General features: G+C 42.1%; 4 protein-coding genes across 4 annotated transcripts; 2 read left to right on the top strand and 2 right to left on the bottom strand.

The window, feature by feature from the left end:
• Positions 1-1,654: 1,654 nt before the first annotated feature.
• On the bottom strand, positions 1,655-3,538 carry KLTH0B00110g (KLTH0B00110p; the record flags this gene model as incomplete). Its single annotated transcript, XM_002551758.1, has 1 exon — positions 1,655-3,538. One exon carries the CDS (start codon positions 3,536-3,538, stop codon positions 1,655-1,657), a length of 1,884 nt encoding a protein of 627 aa, XP_002551804.1.
• Positions 3,539-4,663: 1,125 nt separating this feature from the next.
• KLTH0B00132g (MDR family MFS transporter) lies at positions 4,664-6,370 on the top strand (the record flags this gene model as incomplete). Its single annotated transcript, XM_002551759.1, has 1 exon — positions 4,664-6,370. One exon carries the CDS (start codon positions 4,664-4,666, stop codon positions 6,368-6,370), a length of 1,707 nt encoding a protein of 568 aa, XP_002551805.1.
• Positions 6,371-7,384: 1,014 nt separating this feature from the next.
• KLTH0B00154g (KLTH0B00154p) lies at positions 7,385-9,055 on the bottom strand (the record flags this gene model as incomplete). Its single annotated transcript, XM_002551760.1, has 1 exon — positions 7,385-9,055. The coding sequence occupies one exon, from the start codon at positions 9,053-9,055 to the stop codon at positions 7,385-7,387; it is 1,671 nt and encodes a 556-aa protein (XP_002551806.1).
• A 1,735-nt stretch (positions 9,056-10,790) lies between these two features.
• On the top strand, positions 10,791-12,137 carry KLTH0B00176g (KLTH0B00176p; the record flags this gene model as incomplete). The annotated part of the gene is made up of 1 exon (XM_002551761.1): positions 10,791-12,137. One exon carries the CDS (start codon positions 10,791-10,793, stop codon positions 12,135-12,137), a length of 1,347 nt encoding a protein of 448 aa, XP_002551807.1.

Raw genomic sequence — 12,137 nt, forward strand, 5'->3', positions numbered from 1 at the left:
CCCCCTCCACCAAACGCCGTTCTCTCACTCTTCTTTCTCAAACTATATCTTTCCAGATCTACTCACCTCATATATACAACTCTCGACTCTCCATCCGCTCTCCTTCGTCTACTTGCCTCCCCCTTTTATCGTCTTCTCTCTGACCTCGTCGCTTTTTCTTTTCTCAATCCAAAAACTATTCTTTCGTACTTCAGTACTCCACGTACTCCACGCACTCCACGTACTCCGCGTACTCCACGTACTCCACCTACTCCACGTACTCCACGTACTCCACGTACTCCACGTACTCCACGTACTCCACGTACTCCTCGTAACTATATTTGGGGCACTTCCATCTAGGATATTTGCTCTATCTCCCCTATCTCGGACACTCTTTCACTCAAACACTCCATCTATCTAGAATATCCCACCGTCCCAGACACTCCCAAGAGATACCTATAATCAAGACTCCTGACGGATACTCCCAATTGATACTCCCGGACACTTGGAACAGCTCGGGATACTTGGGGCACTCCCTCTGGTACACCCGCTATATATTAAAGCAACTGTGGAGAAGAACATGATGGCAGATTATTTTGTGGGATACGGCCCCTCAGAGCCCGTTACTGCCTACCTCATATCTGACTACACCCTCACGTATTCAGTGATTACTGGTGCTGTAGACGGTATAGACACAGTTAGAGCACTTCCACAATGAGGGTGTCAGGACACTAGTACTACGCTCACTGCACGAGCTCTACAGCTCCTAGTTGAGGGCTTGGGAAATGGTTCTTTTAATCCTTCAATGAAGTCAATCTACGAGCCCACTTTTCATATTTAGGTGTCAGAATATATTTTTCAACGTCCGTTTGTCTCGATATAGGAACAACTATAAATGCTAGACAGGAAATAGATACACCGCAGTACTCCCTCATCACCCCTCTCCCATGTGAAGTTTTTCTGCAACCGCTCATTCGTAAACCTACCCATACATCTCACGCCCGTACAACCATCTCTGCCTTTTGCTCTATGAACTTCCGTAATAGATGATGTAGTCCCTTGCTCTCAAACGCGGAGTGCCAGAGCAGGAGGGGAAACTATGGATATCCCAAATAGGAGTGTTTCTAATTCGTGGAGGTGACGTTTGGGGGGAGAGAAGTGGGAGGTTTATAGTGAGAGGAGAAGGAGGATCAGGAGGAGACCTTCTTTTAATACAGCAGGCAGCCCTCCAAGATAAGCCAATTGTTTATCGATAGATATGATTTGTGCAGCCCATATCGCGATCAAGAATGTGCAGCACTTTAACGAAATCCACGCGGGGGGATGGCAAATGGAAAATGGCAAATTGCATGAAAGCGTAAGAATATGAGCCGGGATGGTACCCAGAGTAACCAACGCACGTGACAGGTGAGAAGCAGGTGACAGGAGCATGTGACGAGAGAGTAGCACGTGACTGAAGAAAGACACACGTGACGCAGGGACAAGTCACGCCACGTTCACACTCTCGAAGCTCTTCATCAAGGAGCACACAGTTTTGGGTTTTTTCAAAAACATAAGTTACGGAATGATCCCCCAAGACATAGGTAAAACTCAGAAAAAACCACGAAACTCCCCACTCATGCGCTGGCGCGCATTCGTTATCTTGCAAGGAAATAGAGATTGGAACCTTGCATATCTAAGATTGAGACTTCTGCTTCCAACCAGCTTTTATTTTATTGAACCTTTTGAGAATCCATGTCAGCATGGGATCTTCGTCTGATTGAGTTGTTTCTGCAGTGACATTGTCACCCAGTTTTCTATCCTTTGTAAACAGAATCAACAGAAACAAAGGACCAGTCAAGACGAGGCTTACAAGCATTGTTTTCTTTTGAACTTCCCGGTAAGCATAGATCATTTGGGTCCTTTCAGGTGTCCCCCAAGGATACAGTTCTATGAATTCGTACGGAGAAGAGAACGCGGTCGCCGCAAGGCTGCTGTCTTCGAGCCGCTTGTAAAGTTGCTTGTACATTGTCTGCGTCCAAATTGCTCCGGATATAGAGGCTCCAGAAGCACTGCCAATTTGAGCAAACATGAAATAAAGACCGGTAATACTAGCCATGTTTTTGTGAGAGGTCATAGTTTGAAGATTCACAATTAAAGACTGGGTAAAAATTGCACTGCCAGTCCCCAAAACAACAGAAGCGCCAATAATACCACTATGCGAACTGGCTCCACCCCTGTAATGGTAAAAAAGCCCAATGGAAAGTATCCAGAGGCATACCCCAATTATAGAGTAGATCTTTAGTCGTTTTGTGCGGACTACTAGTAAGCCAAAGAAAATAGAACCTGTGCATGCAACAAAGGTTGGAAGCCATAAAATCCTTGTGGCCGACTTGCTGGATTCATTAACAGAAACTAACAACACAGGGTACAAATAATCGGAAATTGTAGCATAAATCAGTTTCTCCAATAGCGCTGCTGCCAACGAAGCCCAAACTCCCCGGTCTTTCAATAACTTGAAAGGAAGTACTGCATTCTTGGCAAACTTTATATCCCAAGCCAAAAAAAACATAAATGAAACGAAACCAACGACAATTGTTGCAATAATTCCAGGTTTATTCCAGTCATCGGAAATCCCGCCCGCCAGCGTGAGTGGAACTAGTATACACCCCAGAGAGACAGTGACAAGGGATGTCCCAACAACATCGATATTAGAATAAATGCTCTTTATCCAATACACAATGCGTACGCTTGGTTCTTTATTATCGCCTTGAATTTCTTTCCATTCTGCTGTTTTCGATGCTTGGCGGGTGAAATAGAGCAGGAAAATAATAAAAGGTAAGGCTGATATGGGAAACAAAAAAGCCCACATTCCTATATCAAATCGCCAGTTCTTCGCGGGATTAGCGGACTGTACGATGTCTCCAGATATCCAGCATATTATAATGCAGGGCCAGGATGTAGCAAATTGAAAGAGTAACCTCCACTTGGATGGCGACAGATCAGATAATACTATTATTAGTAGAATGGACACCCCAACATAGCCTGAGTTGTAAAATGCCGCACCTACTGCATAAGTCCTTATATCACGAGCTTCGCACTGAATAATAGTACCAACAATGTACAGAACTGTACCCACCAAAAACAATTGAAGTCTACCGAAAATATCAGAGAGCTGTGCAAATATAATTTGAGCTGCGATGCTGATTACGCTATTAATAACCTGGATGGTTGAAAGGAGTGCGTGCTCATTGTATGAGCTAGTAGCATATCCCGTATACACAGACCGTGTAATGTAATCCAGGTAGTACCCAAACCCACAAAGAAAAGCAGATGCAAGAAGAGCGGCTCTTGCCGATTTTCCTGAGCACGTTGAGCTCATAATTTCCATTTCTTTGACTTTCAAAAAGCCGGATCCCAATTTAGAGCTTTTATTAGAATCTGCTACCGATTCAATATCATGCTCTGTTACATCAAACTTTTCTTCTTTGAGCTCATAAGCTTTAATGCCACCAGTGATCATTTTATGATTTGTATTGATGCTACGTAGTATTTTTATTGTGCTAGCCACTCTTATCATGTCATAACAATAAGTCTCGAATTACTCCGAAGTAGGCTACTTAAATGAGTACGGTCGAACAAATCCCATCCTACAAGGTAAATATCATGTTATTGAAGCTCAGTACAATTCCAATCAATATCGATCTCCCAAGTAATAAATCCCGCCTTACCAACTACGTTTTTTTCATCTTAGCTACAGCATGTGCATATTTTTCTTGGAGGTCATTAGTCCGGACTTCAATTTGCACCCTAACAACTTGCAGGGTTATGCAAGAATAAGAAAATGATTCTATAAAAATGATTCTAAAAAAATTTTGATCAACTCGTGAAGAAAAGGAATTTACTGCTAATATATTGAAGAAAAGCGTAGTTGAAAGGAAAAATTTTGCTCGCTCACTATAAAGCTGCGAGACTGCATTTTGGGAATCCAGGCCACATTAGACCCGAGCAATTACAAGCTTTTTTCTTAATTAATCCTGCTGAAGTAGCTTTTAACCGCTCATTATGTAACTTGTTAGAAGTTCCCGCCCTTATTTACACAAATTATCACTGTTAGATGTGCAGGGCTTTCATTAGGTATACTCTTCAAAACTATTTTTTTGATGAGATACGAACGGGTCATTTCGTAACCCTTCGCGTAGAAGGAAAACCAAGAGTTTCGAAAATGGGGTGCATTAGCATTATCAGCTTTAACAGCAAGGAATGTGTCTCTCGTAAGCCGTACAGGCCCTTGATTATCTAACCTAGAGAAGCAGATAGCGAAGAAAACAACAGCTCAGGAAATTTGGAATGGCATGTGCAGTACCGCCAACATGCTTGCGCTCTCTGTTTGTCAGGTCTCTGTCCGGCTACTTGAGGAAGCAAACCCAGATTGCTATACACATCCTTCCTTAAGCTTAGAGAGCAGTAAAGGTTCCACCTCTTTGACTTTCTTAATTTCTTCTGAAAACATTTTTTTTTTTTCGTCGGAGTTGTAGGAAGTCACACAAGATTTAATTCAACTTGGTTTTTCCGCCAAGCTGCTTAGACACCCAGGTATGCACTGATGAGGAGAGTGAGGACTGAAGTACTTTTCTAATATAATGTGGGTGCTGAACCCGTACTTAATTCTTATTGATTTAGGCCGCTTTACACAAAACAAGTGATGACTGAAATTGAGACTGGCCAAAATTCAGAATACAACAGAAAGATATCTGATGAAACCAAAGACCTGTCTGTCAAACAAAGTGCATGTATCGCTCCTGATGCATCAAAAAGAAACAGAGTTAAGCTCTTCCTGAGTTTGCTTTCTCTGGGGCTTTCCATGTTTGTAACAGCACTAGACGTTCTTATTGTTGGGACCATCATCGATACAGTTTGTACTTCCTTTGGAGACTACACAAAAAGTGGTTGGATTGTTACAGGTTACTCTCTCCCTAATGCCCTCTTTAGCTTGTTGTGGGGTAGGCTGTCGGCCGTACTGGGGCCTAGAATAAGTGTGATAAGCTGTATTATACTATTTGAAACTGGTTCTCTGATATCTGCTCTTGCGAAGTCAATGAATATGTTGATTTCAGGCAGGGTTATTGCAGGGGTTGGTGGTAGTGGGCTCCAAACCCTGAGTTTAGTTATAGGGTGCCAGCTTGTTAACGAAAAATCTCGCCCTTTAGTTTTGTCACTACTGAATTGCACCTTCGCTGTCGCCTCCATTGTGGGGCCATTTCTGGGTGGCGCTTTTACTACACATGTTACTTGGAGATGGTGCTTTTATATCAACCTGCCTATTGGTGGACTAGCGATTGCAATATTCATTTTTTTTTACAATCCAGAGGGGGCCGATTTGCTGGAGAAAGGCAGTCAAACGTTCAAGAAACTTTTGAGTTATCGTCGCGCCAATCTGTCTCTTAAGCAGCTTTTGGATCAGTTACTATTTGGGTTTGATATTGTATCTTTCGTTCTTTTCACTGCAGGCTGGTTGCTATTTCTTTTGGCTTTAACTTTTGGCGGCCAAACCCATCCTTGGAAGTCAGGGATAGTTATTTCGTTCATTATTGTAGGGGTTTTGTTAATTGCACTCTCCTTAATCTACGACTTCAGGTTGTTCGACCACATAAAAACAATGGACACTTTTAGACCACTTTTAAGCTGGCACTTAATGTCTCAGCGAGCAATTTTAAACGCAAACTTTACCGGATTCTTTTCAACAATTGCATACAATGTTCAGATGATTTACAGCGTGCAGTTTTTCCAGCTTGTTTATGGATTTTCTGCTTGGAAAGCTGGTCTGCATCTCATTCCGATTTTAGTATCTACAGTCGTATTTTCTATTGCAAGCGGGGTCATCATCAAAAAAACTGGTCATATCAAGCCCCTTCTAGTGTTTGGTAGTGCAATGGGCGTTTTGGGAAGCGGTCTCATGATACTCCTTAACAACACATCTACTAAACACACCCAAATTGGTGTATTGATTCTTCCTGGCGTTGCACTAGGGTTTGTGCTGCCCGCGGCACTAATTACATGTCATGTTCAACTAGACAGAACCAGTCCCTCCTATGGAGCAGACATGCTCGAAACTACTTCTGTGAATGCGCTATTGAAATCTCTCGGCACCACCGTAGGTAGCATTCTTTCTACGATGGTGTTCTCTACCTCTTTGCACAACAAAATGAAAAACAGCAATATTTTGTTCGAGGTATCTGGCGAGCTGGATAGTATCGCATCATATCGATTGGATCATTTTGACGGACCCCGTTCTGAAATGGGTTGCATGTTGAACGATTCAATAAGAAACACTTTTTGGATGGCTCTGGGGTCGTCAGTTGTTGCCTTCCTTTGCAGCCTTCTCGTCTCTAGACGGAAAGTGTCTATGTAGCTGGTAGATCGCTCTGTAAAAGTTTTATTGAGGCGGGTCTGGGTCGTTGTATGAGAGATTGCCAAACTCGTTGGCTAGGCTCTCCATAATCAGATCAGTGACCTACTCTGAGGATGATAGCACAAAATAACTTTCCCTAGACCTCTCTAGTCCATAATCGTGATCAGGTACGTGTGACTAAACCGTCAGGCCCTTTAAAGGTTTTTAGGCTGCAGCAAGGACTCAACTCTGAGGTGAAAACTACATCAGTGACTTAACTGCACCCATGGAACCAATCTTCCGTCATTTCAACATAGCCATGGTCTACTCTGCTCCTCTGGCCAAAGTTCTGGGAATTCCTCTGTTGGGTTTGTACTACAGTCTTTACGTATCGAGTTTCAAATCGCTCTATACTAATTCAACGTGTCATTGTGCAGCTCAGAACTGTCGCACATCCGTGATACGACTATAATGTGGCAATAAGAAATCTTGAAATGTGACTTAAACTTGACTCCAGGATAAGTGCTGCGCTCTTGGCTCAGGCTCTCATTGAATTTGAATCGCAGAGATTAAAGTCAAGTCTCAATTAATAATGCTGAGACTCCCTTTAGACTTCTGCTACGTTTCATCTCGGTTGAGTTCTCACCATGTTCATGAATTGTGGAGTCTCAAATCATTATATACTAGTGTGTCATTATACAATTTACTACTATTACGCATCGGCAATCCGACGGAATCCAACAGATGCGTCCTCGATAGGCACAGAGTGTAACTTAGAAGCATTTTGCCACCTAATTATTTAATTTTACATCAATCTATATCAGCAATCTAGTCTTAACTTGATAAGAAGTCAGTCGTGTACGGACGCGTTTTCTTCTAAAGACCTCCTAATGGGAACGCAACATGCTTATTAGAATGCGAGAACCTCTCTCAAATCTGTCAGAGTTCTTGAATAGAAATACAAATAAAGCATCTTCTTTAAAGGACCCTTTCCTCCAAAGGCTTGTGAAGTAGATTAAGCTTTCTCAAAGAACACTATAGAATAAACCCAAAAGCCTTGTCCAGCAAGTTCATTTTGGGAGGATTTTCTTCCCAGTACGCGTCCTCTTCTGCGAGTTCTGCAATTCCAGAGAACAGATCCATTTCAACTGGCTTTACAAACCTGGTTTTCTTGTAGAGTTTGTGACCGGCGAACAACACAATGAAGAACGGGATCATGAAATATGAAAAAATAAAACTTTGGAGGTCCCAAGAGTCTTTCAGAAACACTGCATAACCGTTCATGAACAACATAAGGACTAGCCAGAAAAGTGAGTGCCAACCCAAATAGGGCAGGAAGGAACTGGAATAAGGCAGAGTTTTGAGATCAATGTTTTGTGCTTTACAGCCTTTTGCAAACTGCAAATACGAGATGCAAATGAAGATGTAAACAATTGCCATTGCTGCTGTCTCAACATTCAGGAACCATGTTAAAACGTTATTTGTACTGTTGGAAACTGAGAGATACGCTAATCCACAAACCAGTAGAACAGCAACACAGCAATAAATAGGTACTCCTCTCTTCGTTATCTTGAAAAGCTTTGGGGCTTGACCCTCCAGTGCCAGTCGATGCAAAACCCTTGAAGCCGAGTACAAAGATGAATTTCCAGCTGAGATAATAGAAGTCAATATCAGAACGTTGACAATATGAGGCAACACGCCTATTCCAAGAGTCTTCATTGCAGAAACATATGGAGAGGCCCCAGCCCCCACTGCCCCCTCACTTATCGCTTTAATCATATTGTGGTCGTTGAAAGGGACAAGAATGCCAACGCAAATCGCGCCACCAATGTAAAAAATGATAAGTCTTCCGAAAACTTTCCGAAAAGATGAAGGGATCACTTTCCTTGGGTTCATTGCTTCGCTAGCTGCGTTTCCTAAGTAGTCAACTCCCCAGAAGACGTATAAGGCGAAGATCAGACAAGACATAAAACCGTGAAATTTTCCGGCTGAGCCTTTGGAAATATATTCGGCAAATGCGCCTGGATTGGACCAATTCTTGAATCCCAGAACTTTATGTTGCGGGTTACCCCCTGCCATAACGACAATGGTGAAGAAAATAAGCCCAATCGCCAAAATAACCTTACCAATTGATAAGTAAAATTCACCCTCCCCAAAAATAAATACGGAAAACAGATTAAGGGAGCCAAACAGCGCGATTAGAATTGAGATCAGAGCTGCTTTCGGTATTTTATCTGTCCAGAATTCGACTACTAGACATACAGCTGTTATTTCAAAGCACACATTTGCTGCTTGGCACACAAAATAAGTCCATCCCACAGAAAATCCACACGAACTGTCAACGAATCTCTCTGTGAAGTGCACAAAAGAACCAGTAACTGGCAAATACGTCACCATGACGCACATGCACTGCGAAAGGCCAATAAATACAACTGACCACAAACAAAATGCTATCAAGAGTGAGCCTGGCCCGCCATGAATAATTTGCGTTCCAATTGAGACAAAAAGCGCCGTTCCAATAGCACCACCAATTCCAATCATTGAAACTTGGCGGGGAAAAAGCTTTCTTCGCGCAATTCTTTCTTCTAATGACGGCGCCTGTCCTTCGAGCGACCGAATTGTTTCAGCCCCAACGTCATGTATCGTTGTCGTTTCTCCCTCTTCGAGAGTGGTGACGGCTAGTTCAAAGTTCTCCTTCTTTGACATTCCTCGTTATTGCTCGGCAATAAAAAAAAGTTAAAATTCTCCACAACTTACAATGGCTCTAGCGATGATTCCAGGGTTCATAAATTGAATTTTTAAATGTTTAGAAAAATGATCTTGAAACTACACTTTATATCGAGAGCTGATCACCCCCAAAATAGAAGTCCTTAGCGAGCATCATTTTTTCACATCCTCACACGAAAAAAAAACGATGATTAAGATCTCGGTTGAAGTTGCCGTGGGTTCTGAGATAACACCTCGCGTATGACTTCTCTTTGTGAGCATAAATCAAGGTCTCTTTCGTAAACTTTGATCTAGATATCTTTATCACAGCCTCTACAAATATTATGGCTTCGAAGGATCACCAGATCACATGGTCGAACACGTATTTGATGTGGAACATCATAGTGCATTTTAAAGCTCTCAAAAGATTGCAAGACAACACAATGTAAAGCTTATTTTTTGGACGAGATTTTGGCTTCTATTAACGTGCCTACAAAAAAACTCTTGACATGAGCACTAAAATGCCCTTCTATATTTGAGCACAGGCTCCTTGCAATATTGACCCAAAACCTGAGCTCTAATGGAGCTTTAAACCACTTCTTGATAGCATAAGAGGGCTTGGTTTGAGTGTGGACCAAACGTTCTATCTGAAATTAGCCGACTGCCTACATTCAAAACTCATGTTAAAAAATACAGATCTCAAAACGACAGTAGTTTTCTGTTAAACCGTACGATAGTTAAAGGTCATAATTATCAGTCACGAATATACTATTTTTCTCTGGAGTAGACTAGTTGTGAATTAAAGCCTTGAGCTGCGGATACCCAGGATGTGCATAAAAATATTGTTTTTTTATCTAATGGCTGATTCTTGTAATGAATACTTGTGTGTAACCTCTTTAGCAGTTTTCTATAGTTTAACAAGCTTTTTGAGTAATAAAGTTTAGTGTCCGTCCGGCGCAACTCTTTTCCGGCGCAACTCTTTTCCGGCGCAACTCTTTTCCGGCGCAACTCTTTGTATTCAGGTATTGATTCAGTTCAAAGTATCGTATTTACATTGATTCGGAATGGGTTATTAAAACCAGTCATAAAATCAGGGAAAATTGCCGCGTCTTTCATACCTTTTTGCTACTTACTCTGAAAACATCTCTGCTTTGATAATGAAGAAAATAAAAAAATTAAGGGGTATTTACATAGTAGTTTCAAGCAACAAGCTCTTGAAAGCTGTACATAAACTCCTCAGTACTTGAAGCTTTTCCTCAGTCTTTACCTTCTGTCGAACCCTTAATTGACCGTAAAAATCTATTGAGATATCTCATGAAATATCGCCTTTTCATAGTTCCTGGTTATCATTACTAAAAAAAATTGTCACATCACACTGTTCCAAGATCAATTGGAAAATTTTGTTGTTTACTCGAAAGTCTTTATCAGAATAAATGGCGGTACTCCGCTTCACTTTTGGATGGCTGTTAGGCGTTTCCAAGCATCACATTGAGATAGTTCGGTTGTCGGTACGTTTGTGAGGTTGAGACCGCGCTCTCAAAATCGGAACCCATGTTAGTTCGCTGTCCCTTGCCAATAATGGAAAGTGCAAATAACTAATCAATGGCCAAGGCTAGTGCTACTTTTCTTCACGATTTCATATGAGGCCAGCATTTTTGAAGGGTAGGGAACGGAAGCTCATTTGTAGAAGTAAGTTTCCAAGAGATTCTATCAAGCAACGTGCCAACCTTTTGACATGAAATCTATCATAAATCTATTCAAGGGGTACGCCTCACATGACTTGCTTCCCCGCAAAGATATAATTGAAGCGACATCAGAGGTTCTTCAACCTGAGGTGCGTGAGTATGACTATAATGATGAAGACAGACATCCGCTTGTTTATGGATCTGATAACGGCAGCGCATGGGTTCGCGCTTGCATAGCTGAATTTTCCAACAAAGTCTTCAAACTGCCTGTACACAGTAGTGCTGCGACGCGGCCTGACCACCTAAACCTGACTTCTGGTGCAAGTTATGGGATAATGAATATTTTGGTTCAAACAACTTTGCCACATACAGGCTATACGAAACAGGCGTTCATAGTAACGCCAACCTACTTCCTTGTTAACAAGGCTTTTCTTGACGCTGGATTCACGGGAAAGATAACCGCAGTTGAAGAGAAGGGCGACGGCCTCGACTTGGCGTTTCTGGAGGCCAAATTAAAGTTATTCGAAAATTCAGCTAATGGAGAGAGAGAACAGAAAACCGAAGAATCACTCGACATTATCAATGCGCAAGGTGGTCAAAAAAAGGTGTACAGATATGTCATCTACCTTGTGCCGACATACTCCAACCCAACGGGTGCAATCTATTCGAGAAGCTCTCGATTAAAACTTCTTGAGCTTGCGCGAAAGTACGACATTCTAATCATTTCAGATGATGTATATGATCTATTGCGGCTGGACGACGATAATGGTAGCGGCGCGCTCATCCCTAGTCCCCCGGAACTACGGTTCCCTCACCTTGATAGAGAAAGTATTTCTGCGGCAAACACGTTCGGTAACACTATTTCCAATTGCACCTTCTCCAAAATAATAGCTCCGGGTTTGAGGACAGGATATCAAGAGACAGCAAACGCTAATTTAGCTACACAACTTGCATCTGGCGGCGCAAATGTATCTGGAGGTACGCCGTGTCAACTAAATTCGATGATTGTTGCTACTATGATAAAAAATGGAGCTGTCGAGCGGATAGTTCACAATTTTGTTTCTGTGTTAAGAGAGAGGGCAATGGTTCTTGCTGAATCAATAAAACTATACCTTCCCAAAGGGACGCAGTACTCAGAATGTAAAGGCGGGTATTTTTCGTGGTGTACGCTCCCTGTTGGTTATGATTCTTCAAAGATTGTCGAGGAAGTAAGCCATGAGGGTGTCTTGTTAGCAGATGGCTCGCACTTTGAAGTTTCAGGTGACAAAAGAAATTGGGGCGAGCGAAGTGTGAGGCTTTCTATAAGCTATGTGACAGCAGCTGAAATCCAAGAAGCCGTCAAAACATGGGGTCAATTTTGCGAAAAACACAGATACTTAAGCAGCAAGGGAAGCTGA

This window comes from Lachancea thermotolerans (genome assembly GCF_000142805.1).
Source record: "Lachancea thermotolerans CBS 6340 chromosome B complete sequence".
NCBI classification, from domain to species: Eukaryota; Fungi; Ascomycota; class Saccharomycetes; order Saccharomycetales; family Saccharomycetaceae; genus Lachancea; species Lachancea thermotolerans.